Source organism: Emys orbicularis, chromosome 6 (genome assembly GCF_028017835.1).
Source record: "Emys orbicularis isolate rEmyOrb1 chromosome 6, rEmyOrb1.hap1, whole genome shotgun sequence".
NCBI lineage: Eukaryota > Metazoa > Chordata > Testudines > Emydidae > Emys > Emys orbicularis.
This window is the reverse complement of record NC_088688.1, coordinates 12,600,555-12,624,442: the sequence shown is the minus strand read 5'-3', so window position 1 is coordinate 12,624,442 and position 23,888 is coordinate 12,600,555. Positions and strand designations below refer to the sequence as shown.

The 23,888-nt window shown below is 45.9% G+C and overlaps 1 protein-coding gene across 1 annotated transcript in view; it reads left to right on the top strand.

The window, feature by feature from the left end:
* The window catches only part of PSTPIP2 (proline-serine-threonine phosphatase interacting protein 2), a 51,449-nt gene that overhangs the window by 18,428 nt on the left and 9,133 nt on the right, over positions 1–23,888 (top strand). The window contains exons 2-5 of the mRNA XM_065406618.1: positions 7,849–7,949; positions 14,226–14,303; positions 16,157–16,191; positions 22,552–22,658. Coding sequence (XP_065262690.1) covers positions 7,849–7,949; positions 14,226–14,303; positions 16,157–16,191; positions 22,552–22,658 — 321 coding nt within the window. The remainder of the gene's footprint in view (positions 1–7,848; positions 7,950–14,225; positions 14,304–16,156; positions 16,192–22,551; positions 22,659–23,888) is intronic.

Below are 23,888 nucleotides of genomic sequence, written 5' to 3'. Positions count from 1 at the left end.
CTGAAGGGGGGAGGGGGAGGTGCTGATCGGCGGGGCTGCCGGTGGGCGGGAGGCGCTGGGAGCGGGTGAGGGGGAGCTGATGGGGGGGCTGCTGATATACGGGCGGGAGGCGCTGGGAACGGGGGGGAGGCTGATGGGGGGCTGCTGATGTACTACTGCGGTTCTTTGGCAATGTACATTGGTAAATTCTGGCTCCTTCTCAGGCTCAGGTTGGCCACCCCTGACCTAGTACGTTACAGTAGGACCACGCTTCAGGCGTGCTGTCTTTCAGTCCAAGAAGCAGTGACTGGTTTTACTTTTCTTACTCCTACCATAAGGGATGTGACTTAAACAGAAACGGCTTAGGCAAATGCCAGGTCATCATGAAATAGGAAGCACTCGCTAGTGGGGCTGGCTGCTGTCACACAGGCCTGCAATGACACTTGCATGTGAATCAGAGATGTGGGCAACTGGTTTTGCCAGATTTAGAATTCACTTGAAAATCAGTCTCTCTGGGATCAGAACGGCACTTTGGAGCTTCTGGGGGTCAAGCTTTTGTGTTTGGCACAAGGCAAGTTCTGGGCTGCTGCAGTTTTTGAATGTATCTTATTTCCCTGGAATTCTAGCAGCACAGCAACTTTCAAACAAGAATCTTTGTTTGCGTAATACAGGCTTCTCTTTTGTTAGATGTTTTTAAAAAATGTAGCCTGCCCTTGGAAAGTAGCATCTTTACATGAAGTGTGTATGGGGGAGGGGGGGGAGAGGAATGTTTTTATGACATCCCAACCCCACTCCTGCTTCCCTGGTTCTCACATCTCTGAATCAGATACCCACTCTGGGTTGCCGTCCCCAGTTAGTTACATCAGTGTAAACCCTGAGCGACTTGGGAGTCAACCGTTGCCGGGGGTTGACATGGATGTAAACTGAGGCCAGATTTTTATCCGAGTCCATCGCTGGCCTGTAATTAGAATGTGCCTGGCCATACTCTGCATACCCTCTCTCTTACCTAGCAGGATACTTGAAGATGAATACACCAGAGGCTGACACGCTGCCTCTGCAGGTAACTATTATACAGACTGTAGGCAACCGCTAGACTTCCACAGGCACTCAGCAAAGCTGCATCCTCATTGAGCTTCTTAGCAAGTTCATAAGGAAATATTTTAAAAAAAGCAACAACCCTTTTTGTAAACAAGTCAAAAATGACAGGAAATATCTCTCTATAATCTCCCTGTGGCTATGGATTGCCGCTGCTAAGCAGCCAACCACAGATAGTAATGTTTCCATGTTCTTCAAACTGCTTCTGAGCATGTTGTCGCAGTGAAAGCCTGTCTAGATGGTTTTCTAATGCATGTCCTTTTCTGGCAGCCAGCCGTTGGTGGTCATTGAGTTTGGTGCTTAGAATTCTGTGTTGGTATGGTTAAAAAGCTGGCAGTGCTACTCCTGTGTGGCTGTGTTCTTGTTAATAAGTACATCTTCTCCGTGGAAAGTCCTTTGGTTATTGACCAATTGATTTAAAAATCTTGCCGTAGCAAATCCTTCTCTGCAGAGGAGATTTTACACAACAGGAGAGCTCAACCCATGGGGCTCCGAAAAGCGATTGCCCAGATCCCCGAACAGGAGAGGCAAATGGAGCTCGGCTGCAGAGGATGAGGATTCCTGAGCTCGCTGGCATTAACGAGGCCAGTAGCAGCAGTATCATAGCGTTAGCTGAATAACGCCACTGGAAGCCGACAGTTACTCTGGATTTACCCCAGCGTAACCGGACTTTTATCTGACTGCCCCCAGTGGCAGTGTAATCAGGGTATGCTGGTCATATCCTGCAATCTTCTTACAGGAGCTTACCATCTCAATTGTCACGGCATTCCAATTGCCTTCAGTATGTAGCATAGACCTTATGATGTGCCAGTGAAAGTGTTTCCAGCCTTAAGTTTTGGTCAGCACACACAGCATGTCCCTTACCTGCCTGAGTCCATCCCAAGACATCAGGAGGAATTTGGCTTCACTAACCTTTGATTAGAACCCAAACTCATCCAGGTCTTGCATGAAACCATCAATTGTGATGTTTTATTAGTGTGTAGTGGCAATAATGGCTCCTGATGCAGGGCCTTTAAGTTCTGTATCTCAAATCGAGTATCTGTTATAACCTTTGAGTCCCCCTGGGCTAACCGCTAGCACAAACAGCCTCTCAAGATGAAAAGGGAAGGTGTATGGATTTGTGTTTGTGGGCACACAGGGCCTTTCCTTAGAACTAATTGTGGGCATGTTGATCTGGATCGTTGTGATGGGTTGTATGTATCTAGTGGGTCTGTCCTGTGTCCAGTACCATTCAATATTTTCATTAACGACTTGGATAATGGAGTGGAGAGTACGCTTATAATATTTGCGGATGACACCCAGCTGAGAGGAGTTGCAAGCACTTTGGAGGGCAGGATTGGAATTCAAAATGACCTCAACAAATTAGAGAATTGGTCTGAAATCAACAAGATGAAATTTAATAAAGATAAATGAGAAGTACTACACTTAGGAAGGAAAAATCAAATGCACAGCGACAAATGAGGAATAACTGGCTAGTTGGCAGTTCTGCTGAAAAGGATCGGGGGCTATAGTGGATCACAAATTGACTATGAGTCAACAGTGTGATGCAGTTGCAAAAAAAAGCTAATACCATGTTGGGGTGTACTATCAGGAGTGTCATATGTAGGACACAGTAGGTGATTGTTCCCCTGTACTCGGCACTGGTAAAGCCTCAGCTGTGTCCCGTTGTGGGCACCACACTTTAGGAAAGATGAGGACAAATTGGAGAGAGTTCAGAGGAGAGCAACAAAAATGATAAAAGGTTTAGCAAACCTGACTGTGACATCCTGCTGGTACGCAGGAGTGGGATAAAAGGCTGAAGAGAAGAACTTATTCCCAAATGAAGCTGCAGACCACAATCCCTCTTTTAAAAAAACAACAACCCAGAAAACGTTTTCAATGTTTAAATAATGGTCATTGTGAAAAAATATTGTTGTGTATTTGGTTGTCGTGGTAATAGAACCTTGTGTTGCTATGGCAGCTGAGTTAGATTATTATGGGATAACCCAGCCAGCTTGGCTGGCTGTTGGTTAGTTCTGTGTGTGGAAATAAATGGCTGCTACAAGGTTTACAGCTCTCTGTGTCTCCAGTGATTCTTCCTAAAACTGTTGCCCCCAAGGTTATAACAAATATATTTTTGTGAATGTTAATGTGTTTTTAATGTCGTGCCTTTGCTATTTTTCTGTTCCTGCCTGACATTCTACTGAAATCTATTTAGACACACCACACAGTTTTACCGCCAAACAGTTCCAATGAAATCCGCCCTGACTTTGCGACTTTGAGTGTCTGTGATGGAAGCTGGAGTGATCACTTGCAGAAGTGGCGACTCATCACAACTGGAAGTTCCCCTTTTGAGTTTGGAGGTTTTTAAGAACAGATTAAACAATGATGGAAATTCCACTATGGCCCCTGGAAGTCCATTCCAATGCTTAAACTATCCTTATAATTCAAGTTTTTCCTAATATCTAACCTAAAACTCCCCTGCTGCAGATTAAGCCCATTATTTCTTCTCCTATCTTCAGTGGACTTGGAGGACAATTGATCGCCATCCCATTTATAACAGCCCTTAACATATTTGAAGAGTCTTCTCAGGTCTACCCTCAGTCTTCTTTCCTCAGGACTACACATGCCCAGTTTTTTTTAACCTTTCCTCATTGGTCAGTGGGACAGAATACACCCCTGTATTCACACCCTACACCATTGTAATAATCTTTGTACAATGTATGCCTTGGAAGGTATCACCTGAAAGCTCATAATTTGTTGATCAATATTGTCATGGTAAAATGTATGTGGCAACATTGTATGTGAAGTTATAAGATTCCCTGTACAATGTTATTAACACATGTGCCAACCCCCACAGCCCTGCCCAAACTAAGGTTGACAAACAGATCTGTCCTAAACAACGGAATATGTACTCTGCTTAACTTGCATGTAAGCAGTAAACGCAGCCATCAAGCAGGAAAGGAAACAAAAAAAGCTCAAACAGGTGAGGAAAAGCCAGCAGGGAATATCCTTCCACATAGACTGTCTCCTAGTGCACATCTGGAAATGTTTTCAAGAGGGGGACTGAAACTATAAAAAGGACGGATAAAACACCCCAAGGGACCCCTTCTCTCTCTCTCTCTCTCTGCCCGTCACATTCACTGCACCTGAAAGGACAAAGAAAGCATTCATTGGACAATATGGGGAGGGATCCTGACCTACAGGGTTTGGTCAGTAGGACTGCTGAAAGTATGTGGTGAGAAACTTGGCTTGAATCTAACACAGTTTAAGTCAGGTATTAGTAAATGTTTTATCTTTATTTTCCTTGTAACCATTTCTGATTTCTATGCCTCGTTGCTTATACTCATTTAAAATCAACGTTTTCCAACACAAATCTGTTTCACTGGAAAATTCCCGAACAGCTCCAAGGCTGACTCCCATGGCTTCAGAGAGTGTGGTCTTTTAGGGTGTGAAATGGTGTCTCCAAAAGGCAGTGGTGGAAGCTCTGTCTCTTGGGACAGCTAATGACTGGACAAAGCACAAGACAATGTGCTCGAGAGAGCAAATCTTTAGCGGCAGGGAGATGGGTTGGATAATCTAGTGGGGCGTTGCCATCTTTAACGTCTACGATTTTGAATGCTGAAAGTACTAGCTGACTGGCGTGCTTGATGCACAGTGATGTGCTGGCTTTGGCAGTGTGGTAGAGTGCTGGAGGGAGAACTGCTTTCCAGAACCTGGAGAAAGGGTGGCTGGCAGAGGATGTATCTGACTGAAAACTGGCTCCAGAGTGTATGGAGACTATTTCACCTCCATTAGGGTTGTACAAAAGAGCATCTGTATTAAACAGCATGGGTGGGGTGTAGGTGTGGGTGTACGTATGTATTATTGGTTTGTATTACCATAATGTCTGGAAGTCCTAGTCACAGACCAGAACAAGAAGACAGTCTCTGCTCCCAATGGGTTTACAATCTTAAGTAGAAGGCAAGAGGCAACAGATAAAGACAGACCGACAGGGGAGCAGAAGGAAACAGGCAATATTTTTTAAGCCACTGGCTGTGTTGGGGGGGGTGGGGGGGGGGGTAGGGTGGAGTGAGGAGAAGCCAAGCAGAAGCAGGAGTCTGTAGAGGGATAGCCAGAATTGCTCTGTGGGGAAGAGTAGGCCTGAGTAAGTGCTGGACTCGCTCTGCTGGGGCATGCTCATGGCAATGTTAATCTAAAGCATCCCCTGTCCTTTGCTGAGGCCTACCTAGTACCGGGCCTGGGCTCTCCAGGTGAGGTCAGAAGGAGCTTAGCTCCCTTTGTTCCTCTTCCCTGCCCCTTCTCTTGTACCTCCCCTGTAAATATACACCTGGGAGGGAGATTTCTGGGATCGGAACTTTCAGAGAGTTGCATGGGACCCCCTACGTGCTGCCCCCCAGTCTAATACATATTGGAACTGGAAAAGGTTCAGAGAAGGGTAACAAAGGTGATCAAGGGGACGTTGCAGCTTCCATACAGGGAGAGACTAAAAAGATTAGGGCTGTTCAGCTTAGAAAAGAGACGACTGAGAAGGGGTATGAGGGAGGTCTATAAAATCATGAATGGTGGGGAGAAAGTGAATAGGGAAGTGTTATTTACCCTTTTCCACAATACAAAAACCAGGGGTCACCCAATGAAATTAGCATCCAGCAGATTTAATACAAAATCAGGAAGTTCTTCACACAATGTACCGCTACCCTGTGGAACTCATTGCCATGGGATGTTGTGATGGCCAAAAGTATAACTAGTCTCAAAAAAGAATGAGGTAAGTTCCTGGAGTTCCATCAATGGCTATTAGTTAAGATGGTCAGAGACACAACCCCATGCTTGAGGTGACCCTAAACCTGTAAGAGCCAGAAGCCAGGATGGGAAGACGGGTGGATCACTCTAGCTGCCCTGATCTGTACACTCCCCCTGAAGTCTGATGCTGACTGCTGTCAGAAGACAGGCTACTGGGCTAGATGAACCATTGATCTGACCCAGTATGGCAGGTCTTGTGTCCTTAATCTAGGCTCCATCTGCTTTTGCATGGTTTTTGCTAGCTGGATGCAAGTGCTATTTTACTGGCCAGAATCGACTGGGTAGAAACCTATCTATAGGGTCTTATAAAAGCATGCTTTTGTAAAATGGCTTTGTGATGGGGTGTACAAACCCCAGACAAGTCAGGAAAGGTTAATGGGCTGCTCAGGGCCCAGGCAGTCCCACCCTACACCACCTCAAGGTGTCAGGCTTTGAGAGAGGAGCTAAAAAGGGAGAGCCTGGTTCAGTTGCTGTCTGGTTGGGATGGGGAGCAGATCTTGAACTCTGACTGTGGGAGAGAGGGCTGGCTGGGGCCAGGAACCGGGGAAGGCTGCTGCCCATCGGGGCCTCCCTCAGTGAAGGGAAAAACATATATTTCTTTGTGATTATTTTAGCCTTTGGGTATCTGGGGAGGGATGGAACTGTTACATGATCTAGCTGGAGGGTAACTCACCTCAGCCCGGAAGGTGTTGGAGGCAGGGTGGAACAGCAAAAGACTCGGCGGGAACCAGAGGCAGAGTTACTGCTGCACTATGCCATGCCATCAGGGTGTGCAGCCACAGGCTTATAAACCTGCTTCGTCCCCACCGGTGCTGGCCATAGACACTGTGCAGTCTTAGCACTCGGCTAGCCAGGACCGTGTTGAAATCTCACCCTCACTAAGGCTCTCCCTCTTGCGTCCGCTTACAGTTGCCTGGCACAGTTAGGGGATATTTGCATTCCAAGGTGTGCCTGTAGGTGGCATGGGACAGGGCAGCTGGGGATCTGCCTCTGGTTGCAGGCCACTTTAAACTCATACAGAATCTCATGGGCCCTCCTGCTGTTTCAGCCCTAGTGTTCACCAGATCCACATGAGATTCCTCGCTCTCTAGCCACCGACTTTCACTTCCTTGACATACAGTGGTTAAGTCTGCAGTGCTGAAATCCTTGCTGTGCGCTGACAGCGCTGCTGCAACTTCTCCTATTTCTCTGTCCTGCCTCTTGCACTTGTGTACAAACCCTCTAGAAATCCCCTTCCACTCCAGTGATCTCTGACCATCTTGGTTTTGAACCATTTCCTGAATCTTAGTCCTGACATTATTCCTCTTTTCGCTTAGGCTTCCTGTTATCTGTTTGCCTGTGGCTTCCAGTTCCTTTCTGCAAGCTGCATACTCATCCCTACCACTGCTTCCTTTTCCTACCGCTTGTGTCGATATGCTCTCTGCCCATATGTTTGTCTCTTCTCAACCAGGTTAAACTCTCACGCACACAACACAGAGCTATTCTTTCAGCTGGGGACATCTTCCATTCAGATGTGGCTTGCGGCATCTGCTTCAGGCTTCTTATATAGAGGAAGGACAGTTTGGTGCTTCAAATACTAACCTGGGCCCAGGGCCAGCGCAACCCTTAGATAATTAGAGGTTTCACCTTTGTGAGTTGAGAATGTTTCTATGATTTATACTCCAGGGGCGCCTACAAATCTCAATCAAGATCAGGGCCCCATTGTGCAAGACTCTGCACTAGATCTCTGTAGTATTTAAGCCAGGCTGTTACGTTTTCCTGAAAGCCAGCATAGATCCATTGTCCTAGGTTTTCTGAAACTGAGACCTTCTCCAGTCCAGAATGAAGGGATCTCATTTTATATATTCTTCAGACACAGGAGAAAAAATGTTGGAAAGGAAACTAAGTATTAGAAATGGCTAAACTGTGAGCATCTTAAACTCCAAGTGGAGGTGGTGATATTGACAATGATCTGTCTTGATGCCCATGTGACGTGTTTTTTATTTGTGCTTGCAGAGTACCGATTTAACGAGCACAGCTGGCTACGACAGCATCATTCAACATCTGAATGATGGCAGGAAGAACTGCAAGGAATTTGAAGACTTTCTGAAGGAAAGGTACAGATCTTTCTCTAAACGCCTAGTTAGTCATGACTAGGAAATGGGTCGGTAATATTTTGATCTGCTGTTCCACATCTGGTTTTTCTGTCTTTCACTGTCCACAGATGATGTAGAAATCTTTCATGTTGAACTATATGGAACACGCATTTTTATGCTGCCTCTGGTACGAGGCTGGTGCCGTGGGTGACCAGATGTCCCGAATTTATAGGGTCAGTCCCGATATTCGGGGCTTTGTCTTATATAGGTGCCTATTAGCCCCCACCTCCCTGTCCTGATTTTTTTACACTTGCTATCTGATCACCCTATGTGTGTATTGTGCTTGAAATCCTGTGCCAATCAAATTTAATGTCCGTTCCCAAGCCTCGTGTTCGATTCTGCAGCCATTACATGCCCGTAACTCCCATTGAAGTCAGTGGGAGGTTTTTCTGGGCATGGGGAGTTCAACCTATGATACCCCCCGTTGTGAGGTGCTCAGCTACTATAGTGATCATTGGATGTTTTTTCCTAAGAGATCTGCTCTAGGAAGTATTTTGGGGGTAGTTCTAGCGCCTGTGTTACACAGGAGGTCAGACTAGATGGTCACAATGGTTCCTTCTGGCCTGGGAATCTATGACTCTTCAATGTGTGTAGCTCCCCAACACTCTTGTGAAGCGAGGAGGGACTGCTTTCTCTATTTTACATGTTCCCTATGGGGAACTGAGGCGACTTCTCAGGGTCCCACAGGAAGCAAGTGGTGGAGCAAGGAATTGAACCCAGGTCTTGACATGATGCCCTAACCTCTAGACCATCCTTCCTCTCAGGTTAGGCAAGTCAGGCAGCTGGCATTTTATGGAAAACATTGGAAGGGAGGGGGGCAAAAAAGTCTACTCGAAACTATTCTCACTATAGTCTTGCCCTGTGGCTTTGTGAAGTATTTGAACGTCGATCCACCAAAACAAACGAAAAATGTTTCTTACGCCAGCAGCTCAGGAGTACTTTGAACATGTAATCTGGATTTATGGCCGTTATTGTTTTGTTGCCTGACGTGACGGAATCTCTGAAGCCTGGCATGTGTGCCCATAAACTGGAGGTGTGTGACTCCCAGATTGCTTCGGAATGGTTGCTCTTTATTTTCCAGGGGCTCTCATGACTTTCTAATTGGCAATCGGGAATTTTAGGGCCAATTTTTGTGTTTGACTGTTTCAGTTTAAAAAAAAAAAAAAATTGGAATAGTGCCAATAGAGATTTTTTAAATTTTTCCTTAAATTCTTTCAGGGTGGGTGTTGGTACCTCTGCCTGGAGCACCCTTTACTCAACTACACTGGGGTTATTGGTCTTATGTTTGCTGAATTAGATGCCCTTAAGGTTGTATTTCAAAGTATACATGCACTTTGTGGAACAGCATATTTTTTTTACAGGCTATTCAGCAAGCACTTTTTGGCATCATGCATCTCTGTGTCATTGCGCTCGAATGTGCAGGAGAAGCAGCATGGTCTAGTGCTTAAAGCAAGGGACCAAATTAGGTCTCTTTGTTTCTGTTCCTGACACTTACTTGTGGTGTGACCTTGGGTAATTCACGTAAATCTTTCTTGTCTCAGTTTCATCATCTAGAAGATGGGTCTAACACCGCCCTCCCTGAGGTGTAAGGCTTAAATAGGCATTTTGATCTTCTAGGATTAAATGGCTACAGAAAACGAGATTATAATTTAACACAAATAGAGTGTTGGCAAAAGGTGGTATATGGGCAGCCCTGGAGACCAAACTCCGCTAGTTATGCACAAGTACAGTTGAGTTGCAAGACGAGCTTTCTCAACCCATTAATAGGTTTCCAACCTGACCTGGAAGGACCACATCTATGGAATAAGAATTAGTTCAGCCTCCATGGTCCAGTCAGTCCTCGGACCTTGTGCTGAGACTGCCAGAGAAATTGCCAACTGGTGCCTTTTAGTGATGGGGACACGTGCCCACTGGAAATCCTAGAATCCTAGAAATGTAGGTCTGGAAGGAAACTTGAAAGGTCATCTAGTTCAGCCACCTGCATAGAGGCAGGACCACGTATCATTACACCATCCCTGACAGATGTTTGTCGAGCCTGTTCTTAAAAACCTCCAGTGATGGGGCTTCCACAACCTCCCTTGGAAACCTAGTCCAGAGCTTCACTACCTGGATAGTTAGAAAGTTTTTCCTGATATCTAACCTAAATCTCCTTTGCTGCAGATTAAAGCCCATTATTTCTTCTCATATCTTCTGTGGACATGGAGGACAATGTATCACCATCCTCTTTATAACAGCCCTTAACAGATTTCAAGATTCTTGTCAGGTCCCCACACAGTCTTCTTTTCTCAAGACTAAACATGCTCAGTTTTTGGTTTTGTTTTAACTTTCCTCATTGGTCAGGTTTTCTAAACCTTTTATCATTTTTGTTGCTCTCCTCTGGAATATCTCAAATTTGTCCACATCTTTCCTAAAGCGTGGTGCCTGGAATTGGACACAGTACTCCAGCTGAGGCCTCACCAGTGGGGAGTAGAGCAGGACAATTACCTCCCATGTCTTGCATACTATACAACATGCCTGTTATTACACCCCAGAATGATGATATCCTTTTTCACAACTGCATCACATTGTTGACTCATAGTCAATTTGTGGAAATGGGGTTGGTCTGGCATGATTTTTTCTTGACAAATCCATTCTGGCTATTCCTTATAACCCTATTATCTCCAGGTGTTTACAAATAGATTGTTCAATAATTTGTCCCAGTATCTTTCCTGTTATGGAAGTTAGGATGACTGACTGGTAATTCCCCAGGTCCTCTTTGCTTCCCCTTTTAAAGACCGGCACTATGTTTGCCCTTCTCCGGGGCATGTTCCAGAGAAGAGCGACAAAAATGATTAAAAGTCTAGAAAACGTGACCTAGGAGGAAAGATTGGAAAAAAATGGGTTTGTTTAGTCTGAAAAAGAGATGACTGAGAGGTAGGATGACCAGAGGTCCCGATTTTATAGGGACAGTCCCGATTTTTGGGTCTTTTTCTTATATAGGCTCCTTTTACCCCCCCCCCCCCGTCCCGATTTTTCACACTTGCTGTCTGGTCACCCTACTGAGAGGGGACATGATAACAGTTTTCAAGTATGTAAAAGGTTGTTACAAGGAGGAGGAAGAAAAATTGTTCTTCTTAACCTCTGAGGATAGGACAAGAAGCAATAGTCTTAAATTGCAGCAAGGGAGGTTTAGGTTGGACATTAGGAAAAACTTCCTAACTATCAGGGTGGTTAAGCACTGGAATAAATTGCCTAGGGAGGTTGTGGAATCTCCAGCATTGGAGACTTTTTAAGAGCAGGTTAGACAAACACCTGTCAGGAATGGTCTAGATAATACTTAGTCCTGCCACGAGTGAAGGGGACCGGACTAGATGATCTCTCGAGGTCCCTTCCAGTTCTATGATTCTATGTTGACGCTTTAGAGAATATGCTACTATGCCAATGGGAGAACTTCTCCCATCTCTGCAAGAGGCGGTAGCTACCTTGACGGGAGAAACTCTCCCGTTGACATAGCGCTGTGTACATTGGGAGTGAGGTCGGTCTAATTGCCTCTCTCAGGGGTGTGGATTTTTCACAGCACTGAGCAATATAGTTATACTGATATAAGTTCATAGTATAGACCTGTCCCCAGTCTCCTGGGACCACACCCATCCTTGAGGAGTTTTCAAAGATAGTTCAGGGAGTGGGGAGCCAGGAGCTCTCAGGGCTCTTAGCCCCCCACACCGGCCCTTTTAAGTCGGTGGAAGTGCTCCTGGTGAGGACGTGCACCACCGACCGAACGAGGGTAGTGGATGTGAACCACTGCAGTAATTACTGCAGTGGCTGTAAATCGACCTATGTTAGGTCGACTTAAGTTTGTAGTGTAGACATGCCCTCATTTACCTTAGGATGAATTTCATCAGGCCCTGCTGACTTGAATACATCTAACGTGGCTAAATATTCTTTAACCCGTTCTTTCCCTAGTTTGGCTTGCGTTCCTTCCCCTTTGTTGTTAATATTGTGTTACGTATCTGGTCACTATTAACCTTTTTGGTGAAGCCTGAAGCAAAATAGGCATTAAACCCCTCCGCTTTCTTTCTGAGATGATCAGTTATTTGCTCTCCTTCCCCACTAAGTAGAGGACCTACACTTTCCTTCATCTTTCTCTTGCTCCTAATGTATTTATAGAACCTCTTCTTATTGCCTTTTCTGTCCCTTGGTAGGTATAACTCATTTTATGCCTTAGCCTTTTTGATTTTTTTCCTACTTGCTTGTGCTGTTCTTTGTACTCCTCCTTAGCAATTTGTCCATGCTTCCACGTTTTGTAGGATTCCTTTTTGATTTTCAGGTCATTAAAGAGCTCCTGATGGTGCCATATTGGCCTCTTACTATTCTTCCTATCTTTCCTTTTCATCAGAATAGTTTGCAGTTATGCCTTTAGTGTTGTTTTCTTGAGGAACTGCCAGCTCTCTTGAACTTCTTTTTCCTGTATATTTTCTTCCCATGGGACCTTACCTACCAGTTCTCTGAGTTTATTGCAGTCTGCTTTTTCTGAAGTCCATTGTCCTTTATCTGCTGCTCTCACTCTTTCCTTTCCTTAAAATCATGAAATCTATCCGTTCGTGATCCCATTCAGCCAAATCGCCTTCCACCTTCCGATTCATTACCAATTCCTGCTTGTTGGTTAGAATCCAGTCTAAAATGGCTGTCCCCCTGGTTGTGTCCTCCACTTTCTGGAACAAAAAGTGATCCCCGATACAGTCCTCGAACGTACTGGAATGGAAATCCGAGATCCATTTCACATAGGCCACCAAATGGCGGTCAGATAGTAACAGCTCTCTTTCGCCACCAACCCGATCTGCAGTCAAGCTTGATGATTTAGAGGGGGAAAGTGTTACTCTGTGTACCGAAGGATAGCAGAGTTGTTCTTGGTGTTGGTCAGTATTTCTCCTCATTCTCCAATTCATCAGCCCAGCCTGGCCAATGTAATAAGATAGACTTTTTGCAGGTCTATATCATGCACATCATTGTTCCAATTAACTACTGTGAGCCATTCTGTTTCAACTCCCCCTCCTCCTTATATTTACTATCACAGCTGCAGCAGGTTTTCACTGTACTGTCCTTTCAGGGGAAGATTGTTGCAGAAGTGAGTCTGAAAACAATTCTGATATTTAGCCCTCTGTACACATAGTTCTTCATGAACACCTTGATCACTGTGTGGTACCCATCACACTGAAGTTTCCTGATGGTTTTAGACTCCCCATTCAAGAGGATATTAAAGATGACAGTTATTGTAAGGACACAGCTTTGGCAGGCATTAGGATAAATTTAAATAGCTGCCTAATTTTCAGTGGGTGTTTACATTTTTATTACACTTGGGGCATGTGTATTGATTTCATAGCAATTGTAAATGTCCATTTGGGCTTAGAATAAGGTGACCAAACACTACTTCTGTGGTCTAGCCATGGGTTCGAATTCTGTCTTCCTCCAGAGAGAAGAGGCTAGTGTGATATCTCAGAAGTGCCACGTAGCCTCTGGGACATGCCATATTTAACAGCTGACTTGGTGGGTGACAACTCCAGGACTAAGGTCCTGCTTCAGATGTTGTTTTTAAAACTTTTGTTTTATTCCAAAGATCCCTTACAGACCTTGATCCATGGAAAACTCCCACTGGAGCTTAAGGGCCAAATTTTCCATCCACTTAACAGAGGTAGCCCTTATATACTTCACCAGGGTAATCCCAAATACAGGAGGAGCTGTCCTTAGAGCTTCAAAGGAAGCAGAGTCTGAACACAGGTCTGGGAGCCAGGAACTCGCAAATAGCATTGGGTGATCTTTGTTTTGTTTTTGACAGATTGTTTTTTTCACTGAAAAATGCATTTTGGGGGGTCCGTTGGGTAAACAGCGACAATATAATCTTAGCTGCTGCTCTTTTGGACTAACCACGTGCAGCCTGTCTGTAGCAGCTGGCCGGAAACCTGGGAGGTGAAAGGGTGAAATTCACAATACTTCATTTCCATTTTTGGCCAAACCTCAGCTATTAGCCCTCTGGTGGTTCAGATCTGGTAGAGTAGTTAGCAGTCCCTTTCACGACCCCTTAGGCCAGGTCAGGACTCAGCTCCACACCTTATGGCAGTACGAGGCAGTTTGTGTGTAGTTGGTTTGGGAGCTAGATTTCATTCTAGCACCCTCTCCTTCCAGCCTTTACCCTTCTAGCAAGCACCTTGCAGATCTGCATGGCATGTGAGTTTCTTCTAACCTCCTCTCTTTCCACAACAGGGCAACTATAGAAGAAAAATATGGCAAAGAGCTCATTAACCTGACAAAGAAGAAGCCCTGTGGGCAGACAGAATTGAAGTAAGTTTAGATCCTTGTGTATGTTCTCATTCCTATTTGTGTTCATAACAAAAGCTACCTTGACTTGGAACGCTGATGGCGGGGGCTACTGTCGAATCCAAAAAAGGGAGTGCAAGTTAGAAGGAGGCTGAAATTAGTATTGATATGACTGGAAAAAGACTGGCTAAAAATCAGTCTTGTGTATGAGAGACATGCCAGTAATTGTAATTCATTGATGTTAGCATCCCACTAAGCCAACTTCCTATTATCAGAAATTAACACTACTTAAAGGAAGTCAACACTAGCTGTTGTGGTCTAGTGTAGAGGACTGGGAATCGTGAGAGCTGGGTTCTCTTCCTGACTTCATGCGTGGCCTTGGACACGTCTCTTCACTTCCCTAAGCTGCGGTGTGTGGCTGCATGTGAAAGGCAGTATTCTCTACTTGCTTGCATCTTCCTGCGTCTGGGCTTTGTACAGAATGGAAATAAGATCTCCTCTACATTTCAGCACTGAAATTCACTGTCCAAAAGATTCCAATTTCTTGGGACACATTTCAACATGTGTATGTTAGGGGTGGTGAAGGGGTGTTTAGGTTGAACCTACTATGCTCTGAAAGACACTGCAAACGCAAGAGAACATATAACTAGCTTTCTTTATGCTAATTCCACTTCCTTTTCTGCTACAGCTTTCCTCTTAGGGTATCCTAGAACTATGCTGCAAATGAAGGTGTAGTTATATCCCAGGTAGGCATATCTGTGCTAGCCGGGTAACAGTGGGTATGTCTCCATAGCCCGTGGCAGTGAGCCTCCCAGCCCTGGTCTGCACACTTGGGCTTGTGTGAGCACTGTAAAAATAGCTGCACTCTGAAGTTGTGGCTTGGGCTGGAGCTCACACTCAGAAGCCTCCCCTCTGCCCCCCCAGCACCTTAGGCTTCTGAGGCTGAGCCACAACCTCTACCAGCTATGTTTAGGGCTGTAGTGCAAGCCCACGTCTGCAGACCTGGGCTGGGAGGCTTGGTGCTGTGGGCAGCGTAAATATACTCCGGGACAGTGTAGACTTGGTTGCATGGGCTTCAGTGCAGGCCAGCAACCCAAATGCTTACCCAGGGTCCCCGATGGGTGGCTAGCCCACGCTGAAGTCTGTGCCTACACTGCTACTGTGACCTGTGCTAGCTAGATGACCGCCTACCCTTGCTACAGTCACAGAAAAGGAAGTGGAATGAAAGCAAACAAGCTAGTTTTATGTTCTTTTGCGTTTGTAATGTCTGTCAGAGCACCTCAGCTCCCCATCTGTAAAATGGGGATCATCTCTCTTTCTTTGCCTGTCTTGTCTGTTTAGACAGTCCCTGCCCTAAACACAGAAAGAGGCTGTGTTTATGTACGGTGCCTAAACCAGTGGGACCCAATCTTGGTTGGAGCCTCTAGGTCCTACTGTAATACCAACAAATATTAATGATGATGATAATATAGCATGGGTTAAAGCTGCCCCAGGTGTCACAGGAATGTCATCCTGAACTGCCCAGTTAGTTGGCATATGTAGTGATGTTAATAGTGTCTCCTGTCCCCACCGTCTGTGCTGCTGCATAGGGGAATGAAATCTTGTCCTTGAATGACAGAACGTTGAAAAGCCCAAATCTCTGTTTGAGCCTGACGCTCTGTGTGTGTGTGTGTGTGTGTGTGTGTGTGTGTGTGTGTGTGTGTACACGTACAACCCATTAGTGATCTCGAAAGATTGACTGAGTGGGTGTGAGCAGTATGTGAAAAGGTTAGAGCGAAGGGGGAATCTTGCCCTTGTCAGCGAAGCCATCATTACATGCCATGGGGAATCTGACAATTCTATCACCTACCCTGTAACTCTGTGCCTGTGTTTTTCAGCACCCTGAAGAGAGCTCTTGAAGTTTTTAAGCAACGTAAGTAACTGCTTAACATCGTTCTTTGTATTTGTCAAGAAATCCGGCTGCATTGGCGACTGTGGATGACAGTTTGAAAAAAGTATATACAAAAGTCTGCAAACCTGTACAGTCGTTTGCCTCAGAAATAGACTGTAAAATCAGATTAGCTGGGGGTACAGTGAGCTATTCCCATTTTACATTCGTTTGTTTTCATCTCCTTGGCAGTTACTTTTACTCCATACTTTCTAGGAGCATAGTGCCATTATAGAATGCACAGCGCTGTTACCTTCAGAGCATTTTACAAACCTTAACCAATGAAGCCTCACAAAGACACCCTGTGGGCAGATCAGAGAGGGAAGTGTAATCTCTGGTTCACAAACTGGGAAGCTGTTGCAGAGAGAGATGAACTGACTTGCTTAAACCCCCCGTCAGTTGGAAGCATTGTTAGTCATAGAGTCCCTCCCACCCCCCCCCCCCCGAAAAAATGTAATTTGCATTATACTTACTGGGTCCCTGAGAACTTGAAGCTAAACATCTAAATAGATCAGATGAAGTCCTGGGGGGAAGGGCAGGGATGTGCCAGAAAGCAAACTGACTTGCTGAGAAAGTGTGGTTTAGCACACGCCCTGTTTGAGCTTTTGATTTGTCTAATGTCTTTGATGGGAGTGCGGGGAGTCTAAGAAGGGATTTGGAGGAGACGTATTGGTGCTATATTCAAAGTGCCTCCACTTCTGCATTCTGTTCAGCTTCATATCTCCTCCTGGTTGTCTGTATTTACATTTGTGGCTGTGCTCGGTTGTTCCATTTTGGCCCAAATATTTCGTGTCTTTCTCTGGCCTGCACCTAACCCCTTATCCTCCTCATTGTATTGCTTCGTCTGGTGGTGGAAAGAGAGAACTTGCTTACTGTGGTGGTTAATTTTTAACACTAGAGAAATAACTGACCTGATATGAGAAGCAGAGCTTTGCGTAAGCGCCAAAGCTGATCTCTCTCTCTCTCTCACCAACAGAAGCTGGCCCAGTAAAAGATATTACCTCACCCACCTTGTCTCTCTTCCAGCCCTGTCAGTCCCAGGACACAACAACGCGGCATGATCTGATGGGAAACATTTCTTTCGCGTATCAAAGAGACTAGTTAAACTACAGTGAAGTGCTGATTGGAAATTTTCTGATGAAACCAAAGTTTAGTTGGAAAATAACAATTCAGCAGACTGAAGTGTTTAACCAGCCCTATTACAGGTTAGATGAAACTTTCATAGGGACACAGGGAGCTTTCTACTGGAAACCTGCCTGCTTTCCTGGTGGGCTGCTGGGAAGCCCTTGTTCCAGGGTCCACAGCTCTGGGACAATCCCACCACGCAGACTGCTCGGGGCCTACCAGGCTCCACACTATGTGACAGAGACTCAGGCAGCCTTGTGAGTCCCAGCTGGAGCCAGGGACTCCAAGGTCCCCGCTGTGGAATGGGGAGTCAACAACTCAAGAGCCTGGGCTCCAGCTACCGCTTTGGGATAGCCCCTCCATGTCAGGCCTTCCAGGCTCCCTGCTTGGAGCCAGGAATATGAAAAGGCTTGGTGCTGTGGGTCTAGCAGCAGTGTGGTTCCCAGCTCCACAGCCTGGAAGCCCTGAGAACCATGGCTCTAGGTGGGGCTCATCAGGGCTTCTAGGCTTCCTGCCGCAGACCTGGGAGCCTGCAATGCCTGGAACCAGCTTCCAGTGTCGGTGGCTCTGGGGCAGATGGCCTGGGCTGAGGAGCCCAGGGCTTCCAGACTCCTGGGCCAGCTGGCTCCCTGGGCTACCCTCCCTGAATAGCAGGGGTGAAATGGACAAGAATGTCCATTTCACCTGTTTTGTATCTAAAAGACCACAGTTCAGTGTTTCCCAGATGCAGGTATTTGTGGTTTGTCAGTTAGCAAAATATATCAGTAAATTCTGAATCGGAGAGAAACAAAATTCCCAAATACCAAAACTTTTTGTGAGCTGAAACCCAGAGTTTTGGCCAGCTCTCATGCTGTATACTGTTAAGTTGTTTTCCTTGTGTGTGTCCAGTGGGCCTGATTGGCCTTCCATTTAACAATCGTATAAAATCAGGGGTAACTCCCTCGACTTCAGTGATGTTACACCAGTGGGAAAACTGGAATGACAGGTTAGAGAATTGAACAGTAAAGTTGAACCTACAGGAAGGTTTTTGGTGTTCTTCATGCTGCTCTGTTCTAAGCACATTCCAACCACTACTGGAGAGCTTGGAAGTCTCTTTCTAGAGACAAACTTGTCTCTTAGGGCTGGCCCACACTGGGGCGGGGGATCGATCTAGGAAACGCAACTTCAGCTACGAGAATAGCGTAGCTGAAGTCAATGTTTCCTAGATCGAACTAAGTTTACTTACTGCGGGTCCACGCGGCGCAGGCAAGCTCCCCCGTCGACAGCGCTTCCTCCTCTCGGCGAGCAGGAGTTCCGCAGTCGACGGGGGAGCACTTCTGGGATCGATTTATCGCGTCCAGATGAGACGCGATAAATCAATCCCAGAAGATCGATCTCTACCCTCCGAATCGGGCGGGTAGTGTGGACCTACCCTTAAGAACAGTTGAGGTTAATTCGAAGTAACTGGCCTGATAGAGCCACTAATGCAGCCTTGGGGTCCTAACGTGCATTTTAAAACTGGCTGGTACCAGGTGGACAGTGCAGTTATTTTCGTGATAACTGTTTCTTTCCCGGCAGATACTCTGAAAGGGAGGAAGCTGGTGGCGCAAGAATAGCAATGCTGGCATTTCAACACCCATTGTTAGAAGTGAAAGAGGCTGAAAAGAATGTGACAACACAATAGTGTTGCCGGAAATCTGTGGTGCTCTAGGAACGGCACGCTTGTCACTATTCTGCACGCTGCAGGCGCTCGGCGTGTCATGGCGTCCGTAGGGCTAGAACTACAAGCAAGCTGGCGTCTGTTAGAGCAGGGCAGGGAAAGGCAATTCTGTTTTGTGGGAGATTTTTGATATTTCGAAACTTGCTTCTGAATCGGAATGAAACCCAAACAGAAATTTTGAAATTTGCTGCCAAACGGAATGGAGCCCCAGCTTCCGGGCAGTCTGCCAGGCGGGCTGCAGATCCTGGAGGCCGAGCTCCCCAGCAGCCCACCAGCTGGGTTGCCGAGGAGCCAGATGGGGAAGCTGGCAGGAAATCAGGCAGGTTTCTGTCGTCACTTTGTTGAAATCGAACCGTGTCTATGAAGTGTTTAGATAGATCTTCAAATTCTGATGAAAAAAATGTTTTGTCAGCCTCTTCCTGACCAGCTCTCCTGCCTATGACTAGGACCCTACCAAATTCACGGTCCATTTTGATCCATTTCACTGCTGGAGGGTTTTAAAATTGGTCAGTTTCACGTTTTCAGATGTTTACATCTGAAATGTCATGGTGTTGTAATGGTGGGGTTCCTGACCGAAAAGGAGGTTATTGGGGAGGGGAAGGTCACAAAGCTTATATAGGGGGGTCACGGGATTGCCACCCTCACTTCTGTGCTGCCTCCAGAGCTGGGCTCAGAAGGTACAGCCATGGAGCTTCCTGCAGCCAGGGGAGGTACCCCCGAGAGCGGCCATGCAGGGGAAGAGGAAGTCCCATCCCTCTCCAGGCCGGTGGACTAGTAGCTGGAGCAGTTGAACAGTAGGAGCCCCTCCAATAGCTAGATTTATGGGGGAGGTCTGATTTCATGGTCCGTGACGTGTTTTTCACGGCTGTGAATTTGGTAGGGCCCTACCTATGACACACAGATGCACAATGCTGATTGCATCCAATAGAGGGCAGTGGCGCACCCCCCCCCCCCCCCCCCCAAAAGCCAGGTCACTGTAATGTCTTCGTAGAGGCTAGTGCTGCTGTCATGTAGCATGCTGGCCTTTCAACATTTTCCTGGTTTTGAACTGCACTGGGTGAAAAATCTAAGCAATTCACTTGAAAACAATTACATCCAATTATGGTTAAAACCCAGCCTTTGTGGTCCACCCTGTGCTGTTTTGTTCATCAGTCTAAAGCAGTGATACTCAGACCTCAGTGGACCAGGAGCCAAATTAGTGCTCAACATTGCCCAAAAGAGCCACAGTCGTGTGAATTCATTGTTTCGTTTACTATAGTACTATTCATATTTAAACATGACGACAGGGAAATATTTAGTTTATATATAGATATTTATTCTCACAGCAAATAAGTTGATAACTTAGTGCAAGTTAATAACTTAATTGGTTTAATGACACAGTAAAAGCATCCTGATTGATTAATAATTAAATGACACAGTGATTTAATATCATGTGTTGCAAAGAGCCGCGGGAGACACATTAAAGAGCCGCTCGCGAGGCGCAGCTTGAGTATCACAGTTTTGCCCTAACTTCCCACAAAACTCTGCCAGTGCACCTGGACCCTGACCCGTGGCGCCCCCGACTCTTCCAGTCCTGGAAGTCTTGAACAGAAGCTGTCAATTGTCAGAGTTCTGGGTGTAGTTCTGTATAGTGCCCTGTGGGACAAAACAAAACTTTCATCTAAACAACAAGGAGTCCGGTGGCACCTTTAAAGACTAACAGATTTATTTGGGCATAAGCTTTCGTGGGTAAAAAACCACTTCTTCAGATGCATGGAGTGAAAGTTACAGACTCAGGCATTATATACTGACACATGGAGAGCAGGGAGTTACCTCACAAGTGGAGACCCAGTGCTGACAGGGCCAATTCAATCAGAGTGGATGTAGTCCACTCTCAATAATAGATGAGGAGGTGTCAATTCCAGGAGAGGAAAAGCTGCTTTTGTAGTGAGCCAGCCACTCCCAGTCCCTATTGAAGCCCAAACTAATGGTGTAAAATTTGCAAATGAATTTTAGTTCTGCTGTTTCTCTTTGAAGTCTGTTTCTGAAGTTTTTGTTTGTTTGTTCAAGAATAGTGACTTTTAAATCTGTTATAGAATGTCCAGGGAGATTGAAGTGTTCACCTACTGGCTTTCGTATGTTACCGTTCCCGATGTCCCATTTGTGTCCATTTATTCTTTTACGTAGGGCTTTCACCTGTAAGCCAGGTGACCTCTAACCCCAGGCAAGGGCAATACCCAGTCAAGGGGGTTCATAATAAAATGAAACCAATCTTGAGTATTTTATTTTCTGATTCAGGGTCCGTCAATGGGAGCTGTGGGTGCTCAAAACTTCTGAAAATCAGGTGCTAGGTGTTTCAAATTGGGCCCTTCCAAATCCGTGGACACCACACTAAAGGGCGGTGCAGCTTGAGGTATAACTCAAGTGTTGCCTCTAACTGGACTCCTGTTCATATACAGATGTCTCTAGCTGAGTTAGGTGGTGCCATTTAGCTGGCCTGTGAGAGGGCGTGGGTGAAGCTTGAGTAGTGTAGTGGGGACACAGCTCCTGGCTACAGCTCAATTTTTAGCATAGGTTATCACTCTGCTAATGCAGTTGCTCTGCACTGTTAATCAGATCTTGAGTGTTGTTTCGCAGTGTGTGGCTGCTCTTGCTTGAGCTAGGCTAACTTGAGAGGAGTAACTCAAGCTAACTGTTGCCATTATCTAAATCTAAATCTAGTCCTTCACCTGTCTCTGTGCCTCAGTTTATCGATCTGTAAAGTGGGAGTAATAGGCTGACCTACCTTACAGGGATGTTTCTAGGGTTTGATGTCTATGAAGCATGGTGCAGCTAAAGCTGGGCAAATAACTGATTTTTCAGTTTATTGGCAGTTACCAAAAAAAAAAAAAAAAAAAAAAAAAAAAATTCAGACCGAATCTGAAAATTTCCCCCCAAAAGTCAGCAAATTGAAAAAGTCCACAAAAATGTCACTGTGGGTTGAACTAAATGTTTTGTTCAACCCAGAATGAACTGGTTCATTTCCGGGCACATTGTCCACGTAAAAAGCAAAGGAAACGAAGGGTTAGATTCACCAAACAACTTGCCCGTTGGCCAGGTTGGAACAGGGATACAAACTTGGGTCTCACAGGTAAGTGCTCCAATCACCAGCTGTTGAGTTAGTCTCACTTTTTCTCTCTCTCTCTCTCTCTGGCCCAGTGACTATTCATGAATTTTATGCACAGTAACAGTTTCAACAGAGGAGATTGAGAAAGCCCCACACTAGGCTATCCCATACCCGGTAGTTGGGGCACTCACCTACAATGTGGGAGACCTACATTAAAATCTCTTCTCCACATCAGCAGAGGGAGGGATTTGAACCTGTCTCCCACATCCCAGGTGATTGCCATTTGCCTGAAGAACTTTGCTTGGCTCTAGTTGAAACTCTCAGCGAAGGTGTTTTAGAAATGCTGCCTAGTGTTGTGTTAGATAACACAAGTGACTCCAGTCAAGACCGTCTTTGTGAGCATGTGGGTTTTTTGTTTTTTCCCCCTCACTTGCAGAGGTAGATGGTGTCGGGCAGAGTCATATCCAGCTGGCCCAGACCCTTCGGGAAGAGGCGAGGAAGATGGAGGACTTCAGGGAAAAGCAAAAACGTCATCAGAAAAAGGTCAGGAATTTGGGAAGGCGTCACGTGATTCTGTGAGCTGGAATCTGGCCAGAATGCCAGGATTAAAACCTTGACTTCTGCAAATGGTGCTGTGGGATCTTTAATGACCCCAAACGGCCAGCTCCTTAGCTTTACACCAGGGCCTGGGAGCTGTGAAAGAGCCCAAGCTTTACTGGAAGTTTGCAAGTGTGCTAAGTTGCCTGTTCAGTGTATATGCTGGCTGCTGGGGTAAGGGTTTTCTTTCTCTGTCCCTCCCCTTCCCTCGCCCGTGAACTCCCTGCTGCTCTGGGAAGTCCAGAGTTCATTCCTAAATGCTGTAACTGCATCAGAGTGCATGAGTGTGGTGACTTACAACTTCCTCATTCAAGCTGCATGTGTTTGCCTTTGGGTTCCTACGCTTCTTTTTAGGAAAAATAGATCATTTTTGTATTTTCTTTCCATCAAAAGCTGCGCCTGGGCCCTTTCTGCTCCCTGAGCTTCAGATCTTGGCAAGAGATCTTTACAACGTACAATTGCTTTTAATGGGGCAGCTGTGGTCTCTGGCCAGGTTTTCAGACACACACAGTACCCAGTAGTTGCCTTTGTTCTCACTGTGGGCTGGAATACATCTAGGGTGACCAGACAGCAAGTGTGAAAAATCAGGACAGGGAGTGGAAGGTAATAGGAGCCTATACGAAAAAGACCCAAAAATCGGGACTGTCCCTATAAAATCGGGACATCTGATTACCCTAAATACATCTGAAAATCAAGCCCTTACTGGGTTGTATTATGTGCAGGATCCAGGAAAGCTGGGTTCTATTCCTGACTCTTTCCTGTGGGGCTTTGGGCCAAGCCACTTAACTCCTCTGTGTCTTGTTTGCCCTCTGTCTGTAAAAGGAAGGATAACAATAGTTAATCAGTAGTTAAAGTTTATACCAAACAGGAGGGAGAGGGCTCACCGATGTTGCCAGACCTCATGAATAGGGCCCTACCAAATTCACAGTCCATTTTGGTCAATTTCATGGTCCCAGGATTTAAAAAATCGTAAATTTCATGATTTCAGCTATTTAAATCTGAAATGTCACGGTGCTGTAATTGTAGGGAACCTGACCCAAAAAGGAGTTGTGTGTGTGTGTGTGTGTGTGTGGGGGGGGGGGGGTTTGCAAGGTTATTGCAGGGGGGTTGCAGTACAGCTACTCTTACTTCTGCGCTGCTGGTGGTGGTGGCGCTGGCCAGGAGCCCAGCTCTGAA